At 45.6% G+C, this 22,896-nt stretch overlaps 1 protein-coding gene across 1 annotated transcript; it reads right to left on the reverse strand.

Annotated features, from left to right (window-relative positions):
* Nucleotides 1-1,308: 1,308 nt before the first annotated feature.
* On the reverse strand, nucleotides 1,309-21,893 carry LOC311227037 (ras-related protein Rab-3A). The gene is made up of 5 exons (XM_084312549.1): nucleotides 21,790-21,893; nucleotides 17,011-17,235; nucleotides 10,315-10,433; nucleotides 9,491-9,615; nucleotides 1,309-3,924 (listed from the first exon to the last, which is right to left on the reverse strand). The coding sequence occupies exons 2-5, from the start codon at nucleotides 17,233-17,235 to the stop codon at nucleotides 3,734-3,736; spliced, it is 660 nt and encodes a 219-aa protein (XP_084168675.1). The 5' UTR covers nucleotides 21,790-21,893; the 3' UTR covers nucleotides 1,309-3,733.
* Nucleotides 21,894-22,896: the final 1,003 nt, after the last annotated feature.

A 22,896-nucleotide genomic window follows, 5' to 3' on the forward strand; every position in this document is an offset into this window, starting at 1 on the left:
ATACTCTATATAAATAAGATGCTGAAATAACTTTGCTTATAAAAAGGTTTGAACATGCCTGGGTGCATTTGTGACAGCAGACATTCACAAGGTGTCGCTCACGTATTGTATGCGCCCTCATCTTAGAAATTAGAAGAAATAAAGCACAGGATATGACATTAAACATGCTTAAGAAAAACACACATTTCCCCACAAAATAAGGACAAAGTCTGTAACTAGCAAATTTGATGCAAGAGACTATTTGGAAGGTGATGTGAAATGGCAGTTCTTTAGTGTACTGGTTCTTAGAATAGAATCCCGTCTTCTATTAATATGTACAGTATGTTGTGTATACTGTATGAGGCAATTACTGTATACCGTGGAAATGTAAAGTTTCTACAATAACAAGTGGGTTACACATGAAAAATCAATGAAAGTGTCCTTTAACAGTTCATAACAGTATTCCCAACGTCTTGGACAGTCCAGTATTCATAAAGATCAGGGGTGCGTTGCTCAATGCTCATGGGACGGGGTTGCACACCGAGCAACCGGCTCTGTGAGCAGAAGCACGCGCATGCACACAGGAATGCGCTGCAAACTTGCCAAGTACCCACCTGGCTACTTTGCATAACAATAGCTCAGGTCGTCAGGTGTGTTCAAATATGTTCTCAGATACATTCACACAAAACTTGTGGATGAAATGTGTTACATTCCATTCCTAGAGGCAATTAGGCATCGTCTTTAGTCTGTGCGCACGCGAGGGAACATTTATGTGGCGTCATTAAAACACAGTGCAACCAGCTTTGAAATCACCAACGCACCCCTGATAAAGATGAACATAGCACCTCAGAAAGGTACGTCTCAAACCTGGGAAGTGGGGCATGGTGATGCAGGCGGGGGTGGGGCATGGTGATGCAGGCGGGGGTGGGGCATGGTGATGCAGGCGGGGGTGGGGCATGGTGATGCGAGCGGGGGTGGGGCATGGTGATGCAGGCGGGGGTGGGGCATGGTGATGCGAGCGGGGGTGGGGCATGGTGATGCAGGCGGGGGTGGGGCATGGTGATGCGAGCGGGGGTGGGGCATGATGATGCAGGCGGGGGTGGGGCATGGTGATGCGAGCGGGGGTGGGGCATGGTGATGCAGGCGGGGGTGGGGCATGGTGATGCGAGCGGGGGTGGGGCATGATGATGCAGGCGGGGGTGGGGCATGGTGATGCGAGCGGGGGTGGGGCATGGTGATGCAGGCGGGGGTGGGGCATGATGATGCAGGCGGGGGTGGGGCATGGTGATGCAGGCGGGGGTGGGGCATGGTGATGCAGGCGGGGGTGGGGCATGGTGATGCAGGCGGGGGTGGGGCATGGTGATGCGGGCGGGGGTGGGGCATGGTGATGCGGGCAGGGGTGGGGCATGGTGATGCGGGCGGGGGTGGGGCATGGTGATGCGGGCAGGGGTGGGGCATGGTGATGCGGGCAGGGGTGGGGCATGGTAATGCGGGCGGGGGTGGGGCATGGTGATGCGGGCGGGGGTGGGGGTTTCAAACAGCCGTGATCAAAAACAAAAAGCACATCAACAACATGCACCTCTCACAAAGATATCAACACATCATCTTATCATCATCATATATTATCTGTTCATCATATATTTATGTATTTTAAAATGAATGTTATATATATTTTTTCAACATTTATACACTCTTCCTGTAGTGAAAGTCACATCATCCGCCTGCCTATTTTTTCTAGTCAGGTTTACTAAAAAAGAATAATAAAGAAATTAAGTAGAAAAGAAAATAAGAGGGGAAAGGAGCAGAATTGCATGTAGCTTATCATCATAACCTCACAGCTGTATATATAGCAAAGATAAAACAACTGACTCACAAATTTTATTCGTACATGTGATTTTGGTATATTTATCTTCTAAAAGACGGACGGAAACGAAGTCATGCAAACGACCTCCGAGTTTCAAGAATCCGACTTGGACAGACTCGTCAACACTGGCTGGCGTGGACCAACGACTCAACTCAAAACAACAACCACAGAACTCATGATGATGGTCAAGACGGCAACATTATTCAACAGGACACACAACACACTCCCCAAATGGACACACACCTCCAATGGACACACAACACTCCCCAAATGGACACACACACACCTCCATTAGATGCATACCTCCAATGGACACACCTCCAATAGACACACACCTCCATTAGATGCATACCTCCAAATGGACACACACCTCCAATAGACACACACCTACAATGGACATGCATTCAATAGACACACACCACCAATAGGCACACACCTACAATAGACACACGTCCAATAGACACACCTCCAATAGGCACACACCTACAATAGACACACACCTACAATAGACACACACCTACAATAGACAGTGGAATGTTGCTACTTGTTTTCTGGGGGCAGTAAAACACCACACGGAGAAACAAGGGAAGCATGACACCACTTGTTCACTGCCAACAGGGCGGGAAGCTGACGTCACATCTCTGGTGCGTTTGAATAGGATTACTCCCCGTGACGTGCGTTGACAAGCATATCTTTGGGTTTTAATAGATGGTTTGGACATCTCGTGACCTCATGGGAGGAACCTCAACCGATCCCTTCCTCACGTCTTGATGTTGATTTGATTGTGGTTCAAGAAACATGGTTCCCAGCTTCTGTAGCGAGTGTCCGACCTCCCAGCCACTTCTCAGCCGCGTGCCGGTTCCACTATATCTCATCCATTTTGTCTGCATCACAGATAAGCGTCTGTACTGCCCCTCTCGCTCTGCTCCCAACGTGTTTCACATCACTCCTGGTATCAGATTCTAATATTAGGGAAATCCTCCGATACCTAGACCGTATTTCAGCCTGGTATCGGTCCAAAACCCCTTAGCAGTATCAGGGCATCCCTGAAATAGACTAGTCATTCTATGGAATGATGGGAATGGTATCTAAAACCAGACGCAAGTCTGGGAAGCAGTGTGCGGCGGTGTCAAGAGTCCAGGTGAAAGTGTGTGTGCATGTAGCGTGTGCATGTAGCGTGTGCACTTCCGTCACAACTCTTCACCACGACAAGTGAGCACTTATTCGGACTCATTACCCATTTCAGTAGACACTTACGATTAGGGATGCACCGATGCCGAAAGTGGTATTGGATATCAGCCCGATACCAGGCTAAAATAGGTCCGATACCAGGCTAAAATAGGGTTATCGGTATTGGAAAATGTCCCCAATACTAAAATCTGATGTGTAAGCAATATATATACATATATATTTTTTTTTAAATACATTTGATTTGCTGCAAAGTATGTTAGATCTCTCTAATGGACAGGTTACATATCAATATGTATTGTCCACTCCACACTGATGGTCTAAATCTATAATGTTCAAATGGACTTGGAATGGGCAGTGAAAAAGTGTTGGTCCACCCCTGTTTATGATAATAAACTGAAACTGAAAAGCCAAAGAAAAGTCCAATATCTCTATCTCTGAAAACAGAACACATTTCAGTAGACGAACAGCTCACTTGTCCCCTAGTTGGTGGATAGTGTGCTTCGTACAGAGTGAAGGGCAGGGAATTACTATGCAGCTTGTTTGTGTGTGATGGAGAGAAGGGTGTGTGTGTGAAAGAGAGTCTATAGTGTGTGTGTGTGTGTATGAGAGATATAGCCAGAGTGAACTTTGTGTGTGTGTGTGTGTGTGTGTGTGTGTGTGTGTGTGTGACTGTGTGTGTGTGTGTGTGTGTGCTCTCCTCTAGCAGGCACAGTCCTGGTGGGACCTCTGGGGCTGCTCGCTGAGCTGGGGCCCCTGCTTGGCCCCGGTGACGGCAGGGTCGGGGTTATCCAGGCTCTCAGACATCCTCTCGCAGATGATATCCACCAGCCTCTCGAACGTCTGCTTCACATTGATGTTGTCCTTGGCGCTCGTCTCAAAGTATTCGAAACCTGGGAGGAGAGACAGACGAGAGGGAGAGATATATATATATTGAGGGATGGGAAAATATATTGAAATTCAATACATCACAATACGAATACTGTGCTGTGCACCCATGTACATCTGTTACCACGACTAATCCATATATCACCAATGGGTCCCTTGCTCTCGACTTGATACAAAAAGGTGACCGTGCACGAAGTTACGGCTCCGACATTGTGGTTACACTCTTCCTACAAGCAGACCATCTGCAGTCTGGTGAGGAGGTCTGGCGGAGGTGAGGAGGTGGAGAGGTCTGGGGGAGGTGAGGAGGTGGGGAGGTCCGGAGGTGGGGAGGTCTGGGGGAGGTGAGGAGGTCTGGGGGAGGTGGGAGGGTCTGGGGGAGGTGAGGAGGTCTGGGGGAGGTGGGGAGGTCTGGGGGAGGTGAGGAGGTCTGGGGGAGGTGGGGAGGTCTGGGGGAGGGTCTGGGGGAGGTGAGGTGGTCTGGAGGTGAGGAGGTCTGGAGATCTGGGGGAGGTGAGGAGGTCTGGAGGAGGTGAGGAGGTCTGGGGGAGGTGAGGTGGTCTGGAGGTGAGGAGGTCTGGAGATCTGGGGGAGGTGAGGAGGTCTGGAGGAGGTGAGGAGGTGGAGAGGTCTGGAGGTGGGGAGGTCTGGGGGAGGTGAGGAGGTCTGGGGGAGGTGAGGAGGTGGGGAGGTCTGGAGGTGGGGAGGTCTGGGGGAGGTGAGGAGGTCTGGGGGAGGTGAGGAGGTGGGGAGGTCTGGAGGTGGGGAGGTCTGGGGGAGGTGAGGAGGTCTGGGGGAGGTGGGAGGTCTGGGGGAGGTGGGGAGGTCTGGGGGAGGGTCTGGGGGAGGTGAGGTGGTCTGGAGGTGAGGAGGTCTGGAGATCTGGGGGAGGTGAGGAGGTCTGGAGGAGGTGAGGAGGTCTGGGGGAGGTGAGGTGGTCTGGAGGTGAGGAGGTCTGGAGATCTGGGGGAGGTGAGGAGGTCTGGAGGAGGTGAGGAGGTGGAGAGGTCTGGGGGAGGTGAGGAGGTGGGGAGGTCTGGAGGTGGGGAGGTCTGGGGGAGGTGAGGAGGTCTGGGGGAGGTGAGGAGGTGGGGAGGTCTGGAGGTGAGGAGGTCTGGGGGAGGTGGGAGGGTCTGGGGGAGGTGAGGAGGTCTGGGGGAGGTGGGGAGGTCTGGGGGAGGTGAGGAGGTCTGGAGGAGGTGAGGAGGTCTGGAGGTGAGGAGGTCTGGAGGTGAGGAGGTCTGGAGGTGAGGAGGTCTGGAGGAGGTGAGGAGGTCTGGAGGTGAGGAGGTCTGGAGGTGAGGAGGTCTGGAGGAGGTGAGGAGGTCTGGAGGTGAGGAGGTCTGGGGGAGGTGAGGAGGTGGGGAGGTCTGGGGGAGGTGAGGATGTCTGGAGGTGGGGAGGTCTGGGGGAGGTGAGGAGGTCTGGGGGAGGGTCTGGGGGAGGTGAGGAGGTCTGGGGGAGGGTCTGGGGGAGGTGAGGAGGTGGGGAGGTCTGGGGGAGGTGAGGAGGTGGGGAGGTCTGGGGGAGGTGAGGAGGTCTGGGGGAGGGTCTGGGGGAGGTGGGGAGGTCTGGGGGAGGTGAGGAGGTGGGGAGGTCTGGGGGAGGTGAGGAGGTCTGGGGGAGGTGAGGAGGTGGGGAGGTCTGGGGGAGGTGAGGAGGTGGGGAGGTCTGGGGGAGGTGAGGAGGTCTGGGGGAGGTGAGGAGGTGGGGAGGTCTGGGGGAGGTGAGGAGGTCTGGAGGTGAGGAGGTCTGGGGGAGGTGGGAGGGTCTGGAGGAGGTGAGGAGGTCTGGGGGAGGTGAGGAGGTCTGGAGGTGAGGAGGTCTGGGGGAGGTGGGAGGGTCTGGGGGAGGTGAGGAGGTCTGGGGGAGGTGAGGAGGTCTGGGGGAGGTGAGGAGGTCTGGGGGAGGTGAGGAGGTCTGGGGGAGGTGAGGAGGTCTGGAGGAGGTGAGGAGGTCTGGAGGTGAGGAGGTCTGGGGGAGGTGGGAGGGTCTGGGGGAGGTGAGGATGTCTGGAGGTGAGGAGGTCTGGGGGAGGTGAGGAGGTGGGGAGGTCTGGGGGAGGTGAGGAGGTGGGGAGGTCTGGGGGAGGTGAGGAGGTCTGGGGGAGGTGAGGAGGTGGGGAGGTCTGGGGGAGGTGAGGTGGTCTGGAGGTGAGGAGGTCTGGAGATCTGGGGGAGGTGAGGAGGTCTGGAGGTGAGGAGGTCTGGAGGAGGTGAGGAGGTCTGGGGGAGGTGAGGATGTCTGGAGGTGAGGAGGTCTGGAGGAGGTGAGGAGGTCTGGGGGAGGTGAGGATGTCTGGAGGTGAGGAGGTCTGGGGGAGGTGAGGAGGTGGGGAGGTCTGGGGGAGGTGAGGAGGTCTGGGGGAGGTGAGGTGGTCTGAGCAGGTGAGGTGGTCTGAGCAGGTGAGGTGGTCTGAGCAGGTGAGGAGGTCTGAGCAGGTGAGGAGGTCTGAGCAGGTGAGGTGGTCTGAGCAGGTGGGGAGGTCTGAGCAGGTGAGGAGGTCTGAGCAGGTGAGGAGGTCTGAGCAGGTGAGGAGGTCTGAGCAGGTGAGGAGGTCTGAGCAGGTGAGGAGGTCTGAGCAGGTGAGGAGGTCTGAGCAGGTGAGGTGGTCTGAGCAGGTGGGGAGGTCTGACTAATGAGGATCCATAAAATAAACAAATAAACAAATATTGGGATAATAGCGCTTGAGCCATTCTATTTCCCAATAAAAATACCACAGCTTTGATAGTAAGGGAAACATATGAAAATATGCAAACTAAATCCTTACCAATCAATTTCTTCACTAATGTGTTTGTAAAGGTGTGTAGTAAGATGTATTAAAAAGTTGAAGTTCAAATCCTGTATGTTTTTTCGTAATAACTGCTCAAAGTTGAGGTACCGAATACCGATTTTCGAAAAATCTAAAATGTTCTGTTTGGCCTTGGGTAACTTGTGAGGTTTTTTTTCATGATTCTGAGTTTATTGCAATCATGTATTTTTCACTAAAATCATTCCTTGGTTGAAAAAAGGCAATAAAAAAGTGTCAATATCTGGGACAAAGTGCAGGATTAAATTGGATGAATCAGCATCCTCAACCTGAAATGGCCATATCCTACTCCTTTGTTCTGCTCCAGGAAGGAATGATGAAATCCGGTGCAATGGAAAAGTACTGGCAAGTAATAACTTAGTTCAGTGCCAGTTGGACTGAATCAGGTTCTGAGTTTACACCCACATTCAGACCCCAATGTCCCACTTCAAACATTCCCACCTACCTAGCTGTTCAGACAGCTCTATGAGTTGACCTACCTAGCTGTTCAGACAGCTCTATGAGTTGACGTACCTAGCTGTTCAGACAGCTCTATGAGTTGACCTACCTAGCTGTTCAGACATCTCTATGAGTTGACCTACCTAGCTGTTCAGACAGCTCTATGAGTTGACCTACCTAGCTGTTCAGACAGCTCTATGAGTTGACCTACCTAGCTGTTCAGACAGCTCTATGAGTTGACCTACCTAGCTGTTCAGACAGCTCTATGAGTTGACCTACCTAGCTGTTCAGACAGCTCTATGAGTTGACCTACCTAGCTGTTCAGACAGCTCTATGAGTTGACGTACCTAGCTGTTCAGACAGCTCTAGTGGGTTGACCTACCTAGCTGTTCAGACAGCTCTATGAGTTGACCTACCTAGCTGTTCAGACAGCTCTATGAGTTGACCTACCTAGCTGTTCAGACAGCTCTATGAGTTGACCTACCTAGCTGTTCAGACAGCTCTATGAGTTGACGTACCTAGCTGTTCAGACAGCTCTATGAGTTGACCTACCTAGCTGTTCAGACAGCTCTATAAGTTGACCTACCTAGCTGTTCAGACAGCTCTATGAGTTGACCTACCTAGCTGTTCAGACAGCTCTATGAGTTGACCTACCTAGCTGTTCAGACAGCACTATGAGTTGACCTACCAAGCTACCTACCTACCAAGAGTTGACCTGGGCAGCGGTGGCCTAAAGGTTAGAGAAGCGGGTTTGTGATTCCCTGGACCGGCAGGAAAAATCTGGGCTGGGGGAAGTGCATTAATAACTCTCTCCCATACCCTTAACACCAACCGCTGAAGTGCCCTTGAGCAAGGCACTTAACCCCCAACCGCTCCAGTGGAATTGCTCAGTGGCCAATGGTGTCAGACTGTGGTTGTACTGGGCAGCTCCCAGGTGTGAATGGAACTGTGTGAATGTGAAGCAGGGCGTAGCTGAAAAAGAGCATCCGTGCTCAGCGAACCTACCCTGGGTAAATAAAGGTAAACCAAGCCGTTCAGACAGTCCTAGTATAAGTTGACCTACCAAGCCGTTCAGACAGTCCTAGTATGAGTTGACCTACCAAGCTGTTCAGACAGTCCTAGTATGAGTTGACCTACCAAGCTGTTCAGACAGTCCTAGAATGAGTTGACCTACCAAGCCGTTCAGACTAGGCTTGGGCGGTATCCTTTTTTTCACACCGTTATACCTTTATCACATAATACCCTGGTGCACGGTATTTGACGGTATGACTTTCATTTTCATCAGTGGGGGGGGGGGGGGACCCGTGTTACCAAGTAAACAAATCATCGTCAGCTCTCAGATTGGTAGTCAGAAGCCCGCACCGTTAGCGTTACTGCGTTAGCATCTAGCCTTGGCAGACTATTTGATTCGTTAAGGGCTCGAAATTGCATGAGTTTTGGTCATATGCTCCCGAAATGCTCCCGTTGTTTGGCTACTTCTATGTGCAGTGAAAACTACTCGAATGCTTTATAACCTAGTCATTGATTTAGTTCAGGGTATTCTAAGATTAGCCGCAGAGCTAACGCTAGTTAGCGTGAGCTAACGCTAGCTAATCAAGCTCAGTAGCTCACAGAGAGAGATAAACAGCTGACAGCGGATAGTATAGGACGATACAAATACAATAAAAAGGCGGGTGGGGGCTGTTGTGTAAACCTTGTACTCTTTAGTTCACATATAATAAGAGACGGATTATTTGCTTGCTCCACCAGTGCACCACTCCACAACAACACACACCAACTCTCGTCACAACGCTTTACGGTATTTTCACAGCACTGTCGCAACATTACCGTAAAACGTGAACACCGTTGTGACCCACTCGCTCCACTAGACTGGTCTCGCCCCCTGCTGGCGCGTGTGTGCACTACACTCCGTGTGTGCACTACACTCAAAACTCCGTTTCACTGTAATAGAAGCTGAAGCGCATCTGTGATTTTGACGGTGACGGACGGTATTGATTTTCAATACCGTCGGTATTTCTAAATACCCCGGTATATCGTAATACCGCCCAAGCCTAGTTCAGACAGTCCTAGTATGGGTTGACCTACCAAGCTGTTCAGACAGTCCTAGTATGAGTTGACCTACCAAGCCGTTCAGACAGTCCTAGTATAAGTTGACCTACCAAGCCGTTCAGACAGTCCTAGTATGAGTTGACCTACCAAGCTGTTCAGACAGTCCTAGTATGAGTTGACTGCATCCCCTTAACAATTGTGTGTATTGAGCTGTACTGTATTGTACCCATTCTGCAATCTGTTAATAAAAATTTCAATCAATCAATCAGTTGACCTACCAAGCTGTTCAGACAGCTGCCTGCCTCTCTCCGCAGCCACGACCCTCTCCTCCTCCATGTCACACTTGTTGCCCACCAACAGGACCTGGGCGTTGTCCCACGAGTACGTCTTGATCTGAGTCGACCTGAAAACACATAAGGCAGCAGTTTGACCAAACTTTGTCTTTTAGATAATCATGTTAGTCAACTCACTCGTTCCCACTTCTTCCAACTGAGGAACTGGTAGTGCTTTTAGGAGATACGATTAAAATATTTTTTCTACATAATAGGCTATATACATATTTAAAATAAATATCTTCCTTTTTAATAAAATAGGCTCAGGAATCAGGATTGTTAAAGCTAATTAGCCTAATCCATGTCAAAGAGTAGACAATAGTAAATGTTTACACACACACAAAAGAAAGAGGGAGAATAGCTTATAGCAGACTTAATGATTCTACAATACTTTTGCTAATGCAGTGAAATATTTATTATCATCAACTATACAGTTTTTTTGTATAGTGTAACACTACTTCAAATCATTGAACGTAGAGAGAGAGAGAGAGAGAGAGAGAGAGAGAGAGAGAGAGAGAGAGAGAGAGAGAGAGAGAGAGAGAGAGAGACTCATCCAGGATGGTCAGCTGCCCTACAGAATACGCACAGTGCTTAAGCCCTGAACTAAAAAAAAGCATCAACTTTTGCACACACCTACTAGTACACCTATACTGTGTTTTTTAGTTATTGCCATTGGGCCATCAATTGATTTTGCCCCCCCCCCCTCCCTCATAACAAAACTTTATGCTAAGTCCAATGATGGCAGACACACATACACTATGGTTCCTTACCAGTCCTGTACAGCGTTAAAGGACTCCTCGTTGGTGATGTCATACATTAGCATGAAGCCCATGGCTCCCCTGTAGTAGGCTGTGGTGATGGTCCTGTAGCGCTCCTGACCTGCTGTGTCCTGAAACACACACATTAATATACTATTATTAATATTATACAGTAGTAGGCTGTAGTGATGGTGCTCCTGTATCGCTCCTGACCTGCTGTGTCCACTCCTGAAACACACACATTAATATACTATTATTAATATTATACAGTAGTAGGCTGTAGTGATGATCCTGTATCGCTCCTGACCAGCTGTGTCCTGAAACACACACATTAATAAACATTTCTGTAAATGTGTCAGTTTTAGCCAGCTGGCTAATTCGCAACTGTAGTCCTTTTGGCAAGATGTTATAAGACCGACCATACACCTAGAACAGAAGCATTAAAAGTAAAACACAGTATTTACAACACAATCCCCAACAACATAATAGTAAACATCCTGTATCGCTCCTGACCTGCTGTGTCCTGAAACACACACATTAATATACTATTATTATACAGTAGTAGGCTGTAGTGATGGTCCTGTTGACCTCCTGACCTGACCTGCTGTTATTTTATAATGCTTCTTTTGTTTTCTTCTTTTGTACCGCTTCTTTTGTTTTTTCCTTTTGTTTTCTTCTTTTCTTCTCCTCTCTCTTTGTCTATTTGAATTGTTGCTCTCTCGACAGCATTGTAAATGAGGATTTCCCTCAATGATCCATTGAAGTTAAATAAAGGTTGAATTAACAAATGAATGAAGAAATGTCAGGGATGCACAGCTGTGCCCGTTTCAATTAGCAGGAGTCTATTGTTGCCCCCCCCCCCCTTTTTCTGTAAGCCAATAATAGAAAAAATAAACTAATTAATGATGACATGACTGAGTGGCGTGGGGGGGGGGGGGGGGTCTGTTCTAAAAGTCAGCAGCGTATTCTTTCGAGTCAATGTCTACTCAGCTTTCTGTGTGAAGCAGGGTTTCCGTTAGAATTTTTTTTTGCAGGTCTGAGTGTCCGGTAGATTTCAATCTACCGGACAAATGGGATAAATTCCGGTCAGAGTTTATTGAGCTTAAAAACAATCGATAGACCTATATAAAGAATGACATCATCAAGGCATTTATAATATTTTAACTTAAAACTAGGCTACTTTTGCGTATCAGTCATTAATATATTCCAAATAAAATAAGTCCCTCGAGACTTCGTGCTGCTGCTGCCGACTTGAGGTGTCGGTGGGCAGTCTGCCCGACCTTAATAAACAGCAGTCTGTTATAATCACATTTTTATGAGCTAACTAATTCCGTTATATTGGACATTTGTATTAATTATATCAAGCGAAGAACTGAGAAATTTGGCACCGCTGTGTCAGCGCGAGCTGGCTGCTGATATATTTACGTGAAGCATGGAGCACTTGGAGCAGGCAGAGCAGAGCAGTGGTGTCAGCAGCGCCCCCACCCAACAGCTGAATTGCCAATGGCTGAATTGGAGTACTGCACCCTGCCAAGCCATGCTTCACGTAAATATATCAGCAGCCAGCTCGCGCTGACAGCAGGATGTCATTATTAGACCGGCTGCTTGGTGAGATTGTTTCGTTCATCGCATAGGCTATATAATTTTAGCCTATTTTAATACAATTCAAATAATCTAATTGTGTTTAGAGGGAATTATTTTCACCGGACATTATGACCGGAGAGATTAAATATGTCGGACTTCAACAGATTTTGCCAGTCAAATACCGGTAATTACCGGCTAACGGAAACGCTGGTGTGAAGCTAAAGGTGTCAAGTGACCACATCTGTATAGTCAAAGCCATGCCTCCAAGAGTTAATAACAATCTGTATAGTCAAAGCCATGCCTCCAGAGTTAATAACAATCTGTATAGTCAAAGCCATGCCTCCAAGAGTTAATAACAATCTGTATAGTCAAAGCCATGCCTCCAAGAGTTAATAACAATCTGTATAGTCAAAGCCATGCCTCCAAGAGTTAATAACAATCTGTATAGTCAAAGCCATGCCTTCAAGAGTTAATAACAATCTGTATAGTCAAAGCCATGCCTCCAAGAGTTAATAACAATCTGTATAGTCAAAGCCATGCCTTCAAGAGTTAATAACAATCTGTATAGTCAAAGCCATGCCTCCAAGAGTTAATAACAATCTGTATAGTCAAAGCCAGGCCTCCAAGAGTTAATAACAATCTGTATAGTCAAAGCCATGCCTTCAAGAGTTAATAACAATCTGTATAGTCAAAGCCATGCCTCCAAGAGTTAATAACAATCTGTATAGTCAAAGCCATGCCTTCAAGAGTTAATAACAATCTGTATAGTCAAAGCCATGCCTCCAGAGTTAATAATCTGTATAGTCAAAGCCATGCCTTCAAGAGTTAATAACAATCTGTATAGTCAAAGCCATGCCTCCAAGAGTTAATAATCTGTATAGTCAAAGCCATGCCTCCAAGAGTTAATAACAATCTGTATAGTCAAAGCCAGGCCTCCAAGAGTTAATAACAATCTGTATAGTCAAAGCCATGCCTTCAAGAGTTAATAACAATCTGTATAGTCAAAGCCATGCCTCCAAGAGTTAATAACAATCTGTATAGTCAAAGCCATGCCTTCAAGAGTTAATAACAATCTGTATAGTCAAAGCCATGCCTCCAGAGTTAATAATCTGTATAGTCAAAGCCATGCCTTCAAGAGTTAATAACAATCTGTATAGTCAAAGCCATGCCTCCAAGAGTTAATAATCTGTATAGTCAAAGCCATGCCTTCAAGAGTTAATAACAATCTGTATAGTCAAAGCCATGCCTCCAGAGTTAATAACAATCTGTATAGTCAAAGCCAGGCCTCCAAGAGTTAATAACAATCTGTATAGTCAAAGCCATGCCTCCAGAGTTAATAACAATCTGTATAGTCAAAGCCAGGCCTCCAAGAGTTAATAACAATCTGTATAGTCAAAGCCATGCCTCCAAGAGTTAATAACAATCTGTATAGTCAAAGCCATGCCTTCAAGAGTTAATAACAATCTGTAGTCAAAGCCATGCCTCCAGAGTTAATAACAATCTGTATAGTCAAAGCCATGCCTTCAAGAGTTAATAACAATCTGTAGTCAAAGCCATGCCTTCAAGAGTTAAACAATCTGTATAGTCAAAGCCATGCCTCCAAGAGTTAATAACAATCTGTATAGTCAAAGCCATGCCTTCAAGAGTTAATAACAATCTGTATAGTCAAAGCCATAAATAAATAATAATAATAATTTAAGCCAGCACAGCCCTATGGAACAGGATATATACTGTCCTTAACATTGCAGTAACATTTGGTTTGAGGTCCACAGACAGACACACAGGGAACTACATTAAGGATTCCAACAGCATCACAGTTGATCTCAGTGGGAGGTTTATGGTGCATGTAAGTAAAGGGTATCCCTCCATCACACAGCAGGTTTATGGTGCCTGTACGTAAAGGGTATCACTCCATCACACAGCAGGTTTATGGTGCATTTAAGTAAAGGGTATCACTCCATCACACAGCAGGTTTATGGTGCATGTAAGTAAAGGGTATCGTATCCCTCCATCACACAGCAGCTGAAGTGGTGCATGTAAGTAAAGGGTATCGTATCCCTCCATCACACAGCAGCTGAAGTGGTGCATGTAAGTAAAGGGTATCGTATCCCTCCATCACACAGCAGCTGAAGTGGTGCATGTAAGTAAAGGGTATCGTATCCCTCCATCACACAGCAGCTGAAGTGGTGCTGCACAGAGAGGAGAAGCTGTTTCACTCAAGAGATGGATATTGTCAGATATATAATATTCCAACCCTGCCTGCCGCCACAGCAAATCATCTACTGTACGCATCTGTGGGAAACACTGAACAAGCTCGAATCCAGTCAATGGGGATTTCTTGTCACCTAGACACGTTTGTATATAATCTTTAACCTTTCTTCATCCAGGGTCGATTCACTGAGCATGGAGGCTCTTATTCAGCATCACCCTGCTTCACGTTCACACAGCTACACATGTTCACACAGCTACATACATTCACACAGCTACACACGTTCACACAGCAGCCACTTAACACTTTAACATGAGCGGGCACACACTCATGTCGCACACATGCACACTTATGGCCAAAAGGAAAGGACACTTTAAATTAGAATAACAGGAACAGTGTATTGCACTACCAAAGCTAACTAGCATGTCCCATATGCTCTGTAAATAACTATGTACAGATACCGAGATGTCACTCCATGTTACCTGTTTACTGCACAATGTTTTTTTTTTTTTTTTATTCTATTATGTTGTACCACTGTATTGCACATCGTTGCGGGCAAGACCACCCGCATTTCATTGTATACCTGTATGCCGTGACAATTAAAACTCTTGACTTGACTTGACACGTTCACACAGCTACATACGTTCACACAGCTACATACATCCACACCTGGGAGCTACTACCTATGCAGTAATAAGATAAGATATTCCTTTATTGATCCCCTTGGGGAAATTCAGGCATCATACCAGCATGGGGGAGGGGAGGTACAGGTAGTAAAAACAAGCAGTGTAAACAATATAACAAATCAATATAATTAACTCTGGACATGTGCATATAGGCAACAAGGTGCGAGGTCAGGGTATGTATGCCCTCTCAGTTATATTTGCCCTACAATAAATACGTACAATATATAATCTAATAATCCAATAATCTAAATCTAATCTAATATATAATCTGTAAAAAAAAAACTAAATGCTAAATATATGCAATATATAATCTAATAATCCAGTCATCTAAATCTAATCTAATCTAATCTAGATGGTAGAAGAAATAACAAAGACTGTTGAAAATGACGAGTGTTCTATAGGTATTTATTTTGACCTGCAGAAGGCTTTGATGATACTATAGATAACAGCATGTTAGTGAGAAGATTGGAGAAGTATGGGAAAATAATGCGAATAATGTACACAGCTAAAAAGCAAAGTTACTCCCAGACTGTGTGCAAAGGTTCTTTTCAAATACAGTAAAGCAAGTATGATTTGAGAAGTCTACCCAGTACAACCACCGTTTGACGCCGTTGGCCACTGGAGCAGCTCCACTGGAAGTTAAGTGCCTTGCTTAAGGGCACTTCAGCGGTCGTGTTAAGGGGAGAGCGTCATTCATTCACTTCCCTTCAGACAAGTCCGTCTGTAGTGTGATAGTAAAGGGTTAACCTTCTGTAGTGTGGTAGTGAAAGGGTTAACCGTTTGATAGTGTGGCAGTGAAAGGGTTAAACATAGTCCTCAACAGAGACAGGGGGTGTAAGACAGAGCAACGAGAGAGAAAGAAGTATCACGGGCTCTCTCTTTACACCCATGTGGAACATCTTTCTAAAAGCTGGTTAGATAACGGGCTCTCTCTTTACACCCATGTGGAACATCTTTCTAAAAGCTGGTTAGATAACGGGCTCTCTCTTTACACCCATGTGGAACATCTTTCTAAAAGCTGGTTAGATAACGGGCTCTCTCTTTACACCCATGTGGAACATCTTTCTAAAAAGTTGAAAGTAAAAATGTGATTCTTTTATAGAAACCACTTTTCTACTGCCAGTAGGGTTAGGGACCAGTAGGGAGACCGTTGTAGAATCAACAATCACGTCTGTATTTGATTATGGTGACAACAAAAAGTGGTTATCCCTTTGTCAAACCAGACTTGAAAGGAAGAATCAGTGCAAGAGGGCAGGAATAAATTATTGTTAAAAATGGGGGAGAGGTCAGAGGCCCTATGGAGGCCGAGGCTTTTCCTGAGTTGAATCCAAATTTTTGTGGAGTCGACCACCACTGGGTTTGCAGAAAGTTCAGTAACCGAGATAGGGAGTTGGGAGCACAGCAGGGAGCGAAGAGAGTATCTAGAGGAAGAGAGTTCCATGTCGACACACACCGGGCATAAGTTGTGTGTCATGCCCCTCATCCAATATAAAAGTTTGTGAATGTTACACGACCAATAGTAGTGCTGGAAATTAGGCAGTGGTGATTTAACCGTGAGTGTATCATGAATATACTCACGGCTTAGAACGCTCTCGACCAATCACAATGCGTGGTCGCACTGGTCGGACCTACCTGTTGTATATTACACTCTTATACTAAACATGTAAAACAAGTCTAGTGTGAATCGGTACTCGGCAGTACCGATGTAATTCGGTCGGTACCATTAAAAGTACAGAGTTCGGTACCCAACCCTAAAGATGGCTGGTCTTATTAGCCACGTAGTGCTCTTGGTCTGCTATCATTCTCAGCTGCACAGTGTGGGAGAGATGTCACTTTTTTCTCTCCTCGAAATGGATTCTGTATGTTGTTGTCGGGCTGGACGGCGAGACCAGCGACCCATATCATGGTATATTATCACATTTACACCGGTAACAAATCAATAAATGTTTTATGTAAACACATACAACATTTTCTGCTACTAGTATACAGTATATACACCATGTATATTATTATTATTGATACAATATACCCCCATTCCACTATATTTATTATGTTCTACTCTATTATTATATTTTTTCCAAGGGGATTATTAAAGGAACACTTGACATTTGAGATAAGAGCGCATCAGCAAATGAACTGACTGCATTTAGAGTATTTAATTATATCCCTTACATGTTTGTAATTTAACTGGACATAAATAAATCATATAAATGTGTTGCTGTTCTTTACCCAGATCTGCAGTTTGATCCTCTTGTCGTTCCTGTAGATGGTCTTGACTTTGAAGTCGATGCCCACCGTGCTGACGAAGGCTGGTGTGAAGGCGTCGTCCGCGTAGCGGAACAGGAAGGAAGTCTTTCCCACGCTGCTGTTTCCAATGATCAGAATCTTGAACATGTAGTCAAAGTTCTGGTCCGAGGACTCCTTCTGGCCATAGGTGGCATTTGCTGACGCCATCTTTGAAGGAATGGAGAGATGTTTGTTAGTCAAGTTGGTGGTTGTAAACAACGGTCCCCCCCCCCCCCCTGCCTAATCAACTTCTAGACGACTACTACTACGGTTGGGTTCCGTTCCAAGTTAGTAAAATACCTCGAGTCATTAAGCTCAGAGTCTAACAAATCCTATTATCAAACCCCTCCCCCTCTATTCTACCATTCAACCCCAGGATTTATGATTCTGTTAAGTAATTTACAACATTGTCGAAATGCTATTTTGTTACTGCACTGAGTAGGGAAAAAATCAATACACGTCCTTTACCTAAGAAATATTTGTTTCTCCAAATAATTTGGCTACCTAAAAAAAAAGATTTGAGAAGACGCATGAAAGGATTTGGATTTGATGAGCAGATTAGATAATGGATTCAGATGAGATAAAATGCTGTCAAACCCCAAACCTATAGTATTTTGCCCATCTTAATATTACACCAGAACACAATACTATCAGGCATTTCTGGCTAAAAACCCTAGTTCCATGTTTTTAACCTGTAACAATGCATAAGTACACTGTCCCTGACAAATAGAAAATAAATAAATGAACTGAGTATAAGGAATGTTCCCTGTCTACTGGCAGACACCGCACACTAGGGATGGGTACCTTTCACATTTGAACCGATACGGTACCGGTACCGGTGAATCGATACCGGTAACCAACGGTACCTTTTTTCGGTACTTTAGTCTCAAGAAATGTAATTTACCTACCTCAGTCGTAAAAAAAAATCCAAACTTCAAATAACTACAATTTCGACAGTTTTCGGCTTGCCATTGCTCCGACTGCTTTGTTGTTGAATCAAGTCAAATCCTAGGTAAGCATATATTGTGCGTGTGAACGTTGACACAAAAAAAAGGTAAAAAAAAAAAATATAAAAAAAAAAAATAATAATAATAATAATAATAATTTAAAAAAAAACGGTATCTCACTTGAATCGATACTCGGTAGTACCGATGTGTTTCGGTTCGGTACCTCAAAAGTACCGAATTCGGTACCCATCCCTACCACACACACCTCCTTCCAACCAACCTAACCCTCCAGCCACAGACCCTCCAACCAGCCTCCAACCAGCCTCCAGACACAAACCCTCCAACCAGCCTCCAGACACAAACCCTCCAACCAGCCTCCAGACACAAACCCTCCAACCAGCCTCCAGACACAAACCCTCCAACCAGCCTCCAGACACAAACCCTCCAACCAGCCTCCAGACACAAACCCTCCAACCAGCCTCCAGACACAAACCCTCCAACCAGCCTCCAGACACAAACCCTCCAACCAGCCTCCAGACACAAACCCTCCAACCAGCCTCCAGACACAAACCCTCCACACACATCCTTCCAACTACAAATAGGGCTGCTTGACTATGGCAAAAATCATAATCACAATTATTTGTCAATATTTGAGATTAACATGATCACTCATTGACTTTGGAAACCTCATGCATTTATTGAACTCTAAACAGTGGATTTCCTTTCAAATTTAAATATAGCCTAATTCAACTGAAAAACGAAAACATGACCTGGCTCAAAGGCTTGACCCCTGTCTTAAAAACATGACCTGGCTAAAAGTCGATTATCTTGTTTACATAATCGTTGGAAGCCAAAATCATAATTGAAAATAAAATGTGATTAATTGCCCAGCCCTAACCACAAACCCTTCACTAACTAACTAACTAACTAACAAACCCCCCATCCAGCGTCCATTCGTCCAACCACAAACCCTTCACTCACCAGCACCACTGACCATACGAATTTAATCTCACAGTCTCTGCTAGAGCCATATGAAATCCGCGTTCACGGAATCGCGGACGGAATCGCGGAATTAACCAATAAAAATGGAATCAACTGCAAAACGTGGAATATTGCAGAATTTGGCCTAATCTGGACTGAAATTTCGTTTTTGGGTGGAACGTTTGGTGCACACGCGACCGGGGAGGCGGGGACTCTACAGCGTGTTACACACAACACAGCCGCGGTGCTCAAGCGTCTCGCTGCTTCGGTGTTAACATCGTCAAGAAGCTAAACAATTCCACAATAAGCCCTCAATTCAGAGCAGAACAGTATCCTAATGACTTTTATGCCTCCGGTGATAAGGTGTTTTGCTAATTCTGTCAACGTTCCGTGGACTGGACCCGCAAAAACACTTGCGACACTATTGTGATTAAATAGCTATAACGTTAGGACGTTTAGCTTCTAGCTAAATCTAGTGCACCCATCAATTTGTTTAATGCAAACGATTGTCATTATACACTGCCCTTTATAAACTAAATACACTTAAATAGCTATGTAACGTTATAGGACTATCTATGGAAATGATAGCTTCTAGAAGTTCTAGCTAAATCTGGTGCACCCATTTGTTTAATGCAAACGATTGTCATTATACACTGCCCTTTATAATCTAAATAAACTTAAATAGCTATGAAACGTTACAGTACATAGGACTATAGATGGAAATGATAGCTTCTTGCTAAATCTAGTGCACCCATCCATTTGTTTAATGCAAACCATTGCCATTATACACTGTCCTTTATAAACGAAATAAACTAAACTAAAGGTGCCTAAATTATGCATTACTATATTTCATCACAATATAATAGATATAGCTAGGTTACTGACATTGTCATTGTGATAATGTCAGTAGTAGCTAGCTGTATCTATTGTTTACACTTGAAATATGTATTTTTATTTTGTCACAATATTAATTGAAAAATATTGTGTAAAATTGAACTGTATTTCTGAGTTGCAGCACTTAAAAACATTAAATGGACTGTTATATCTTATTCAATTGTGGACATTTATTCATTCCCACTTATTAGACACTATTTCTGATGGTAAAATGAGCATAAAAGGCAAAATACAGAATTCTGAAATATTAAAACGGAAAAAATGGAATTTGGGAAAAAATAAAATGGAATTTGGAAAATAATAAAACGGATTTCATATGGCTCTAGTCTCTGCCCTTTGAAAAGGATCCAATTCTGACAGCAGGTTTACACCAAGGGCCTATTCACACGATTTCAAGTTTTCAACCTCATTAAAAAGGCAGATCAACCCCATTTCGCTCAGTTGTCATTGAACTCATTGGCAAAGAGGCATCACATCTCATCTTCTGGTTGTCTAGGAAGGCTCTCATTGTGATCATGTATTGATCCGAATCTATTCTTATCAATACACGATCACAATGAGAGCCTCTAGACAACCAGAAGATGAGATGTGACGCCTCTTTGCCAATGAGTTCAATGACAACTGAGCGAAATGGGGTTGATCTGCCTTTTTAATGAGGTTGAAAACTTGAAATCGTGTGAATAGGCCCTTGGTGTAAACCTGCTGTCAGAATTGGATATATAACTACTGGTGAGAGACTAGAATCAAGGTACAGGTGGAGGGGTGAGACCAATAGATACGCCCAACAGAGAGGATGACAACAATGCATTGACAGACCTACAGTATGAAACACAATCTGCTGAAACACATTCTCCTGTTATTCTTTGTGGACGCAAATGAGGCCCTTTGCTGCCACAAAATAGGGTGGGTCTGATCAAAATAACCATGTGGGAGTGGGATGTGATTATTTCTCACGAGGATGTGTGCATTGCCCAATAGTACGGTACATTGCCCAATAGTACAGTACAAGGAGGCAGGCTAATCACGGTAAGTAGCCTATAGTAGTAGTATACCCAGGTCTTTCTCTGGCTATTTAGATCATACCCACCCATCAGCCGGTGGAGTGGCAATCATGTTAATTCCCCTGAGCATGACCCCACCTCAGTATGTAGCACTACTACGCCGTTACTGTACATTAGCCCAGTAACAATAATCTGTTAGTGGACACTGGACACACTGGGCAGCTTACACTGTGTTTGTCTGCAGCCAGGTCAGATAAGTGGGCGGAAGGAGCTGGGCTTAACCGGCTCAGCACAGGGGGCTCAGCTCAGGTCCCACTCAGCAGAGGCACCAAACCAATGAATGGACCAACATATGGTCAGCGAGCTACAATTTAGCTAACGGTCACTCTTGCCTCGGTTGACATTCTTGCCAAAATTGGTTATTGCTGACATCTCTGGAACTGGAACCCCCCCCCTATATTAAACCAAACGATGAACAGGATAGAAAGCATAATACTGATAATAACATAGCATTGCTAGTTTATCTAATTGATCTCTGTGGATGAAAGGGACTCATGTTAGCTGGCCCTTCGAAATGGAGAGAGAGGTGTGTCACAATAGTATTTATCATTCAGTATAGCTGGATGATCCAAGATATGAGACGCTAGACACAATTATAAAGGAACGTGAAGGAAAATGCATGCAAATTAGGCAAACACTGCTGCTAGCGACCTGGCTAACATAGCTATAGCATAACAACATTACAAAGTGGGTGTCGAATCATGATAAACAGCACAGTAGTATCACCAGCTAGCTACCTAAGCATCCTAGCTATGTCAAATGAAGGTTACTCTTCCTTATGTTACAATTCAGCCATCTAAATCTATGATGTAATAGTAGTCGATGCATTCAGTAAATACCCTCCAGTCCTGTTCTTTGCCGTTCTTCTTTATAACGTCCTGGAAATAGAAAGCAGCGACCCAGGGCTGACTGTGTTGTGGTGTGGTGTGTTGTGTCGGCTCCGCTGCAGAGGCTGTGCTGCACCTGCAGGAGGTCGCGCCGCCGCGTCACTTGATCGACAGCCTCAAAGGGGCGGGACCAGGACGGCGCTAAAGAATGACTGGCATTTATGACGAATCAATCAGAGAAGACTACGTCCTCTCAATCCCCCAGGGCCTCACCCACTCCTCCCATATGGTCCCGTCCCACCACTACTATAACAATCATCATCTTAAAATCTCCCTCTCTCTCTGACAGTAAGCGCATTTCCCTTAATGTTGGCATGTTCCTTTAAGTTGAGAGAACTGGTGCTTCGACCACATCAAACAAGAGCTGGACGTGGGCAAATACTGCGGCATGGTCATGCTGGACCTCCAAAAGGCCTTCGACACTGTCAATCACTCCATTCCGATTGACAAGCTAAAAGCAATTGGTTTTGATAGTCCATCAGTGAGCTGGATGCAATCCTACCTGGAGGGGAGAGAACAGATGGTGGAGGTAAACGGTACCCTATCTCCCCCCCTCGTGAGCTGTGGTGTTCCACAAGGAAGCATACTAGGACCGTTACTGTTCCTAATTCATGCAAACGACATGTCGTCAGCTTGTGACTGCAACTTGTTCCTGTTTGCGGACGACTCAGCCCTGCTGGTCTCTGACAAGAACAAGTTACAGGTTGAACAAACCCTCACTTCAGAACTCGGCAGAATCTGCACCTGGCTCGCTGACAACAAACTATCATTACACCTGGGTAAAACAGAGTCCATTCTCTTCGGTTCAAATAAACTCAGCAAGGCCGACGGCTTCTCAGTTACAGTGGGTGACAATATTGTCACAAGGAAAGATTAAATTACATACCTAGGTTCCATCCTAGAGGCAAATCTTTCCTGTGACAAAATGGCATCCAATGTAATAAAAAAAGTCAACCAACGAACTAGACTCTTGTACCGGATCTCCTCTCTGGTCAGGGCCGGACTGGGGAAATAATTCATACCGGGAGATACAGCGCGAAATATAGCCCCAGTTAGGCC

This window comes from Notolepis coatsorum, assembly GCF_963971535.1.
Source record: "Notolepis coatsorum genome assembly, chromosome: 4".
Classification (NCBI taxonomy): domain Eukaryota; kingdom Metazoa; phylum Chordata; class Actinopteri; order Aulopiformes; family Paralepididae; genus Notolepis; species Notolepis coatsorum.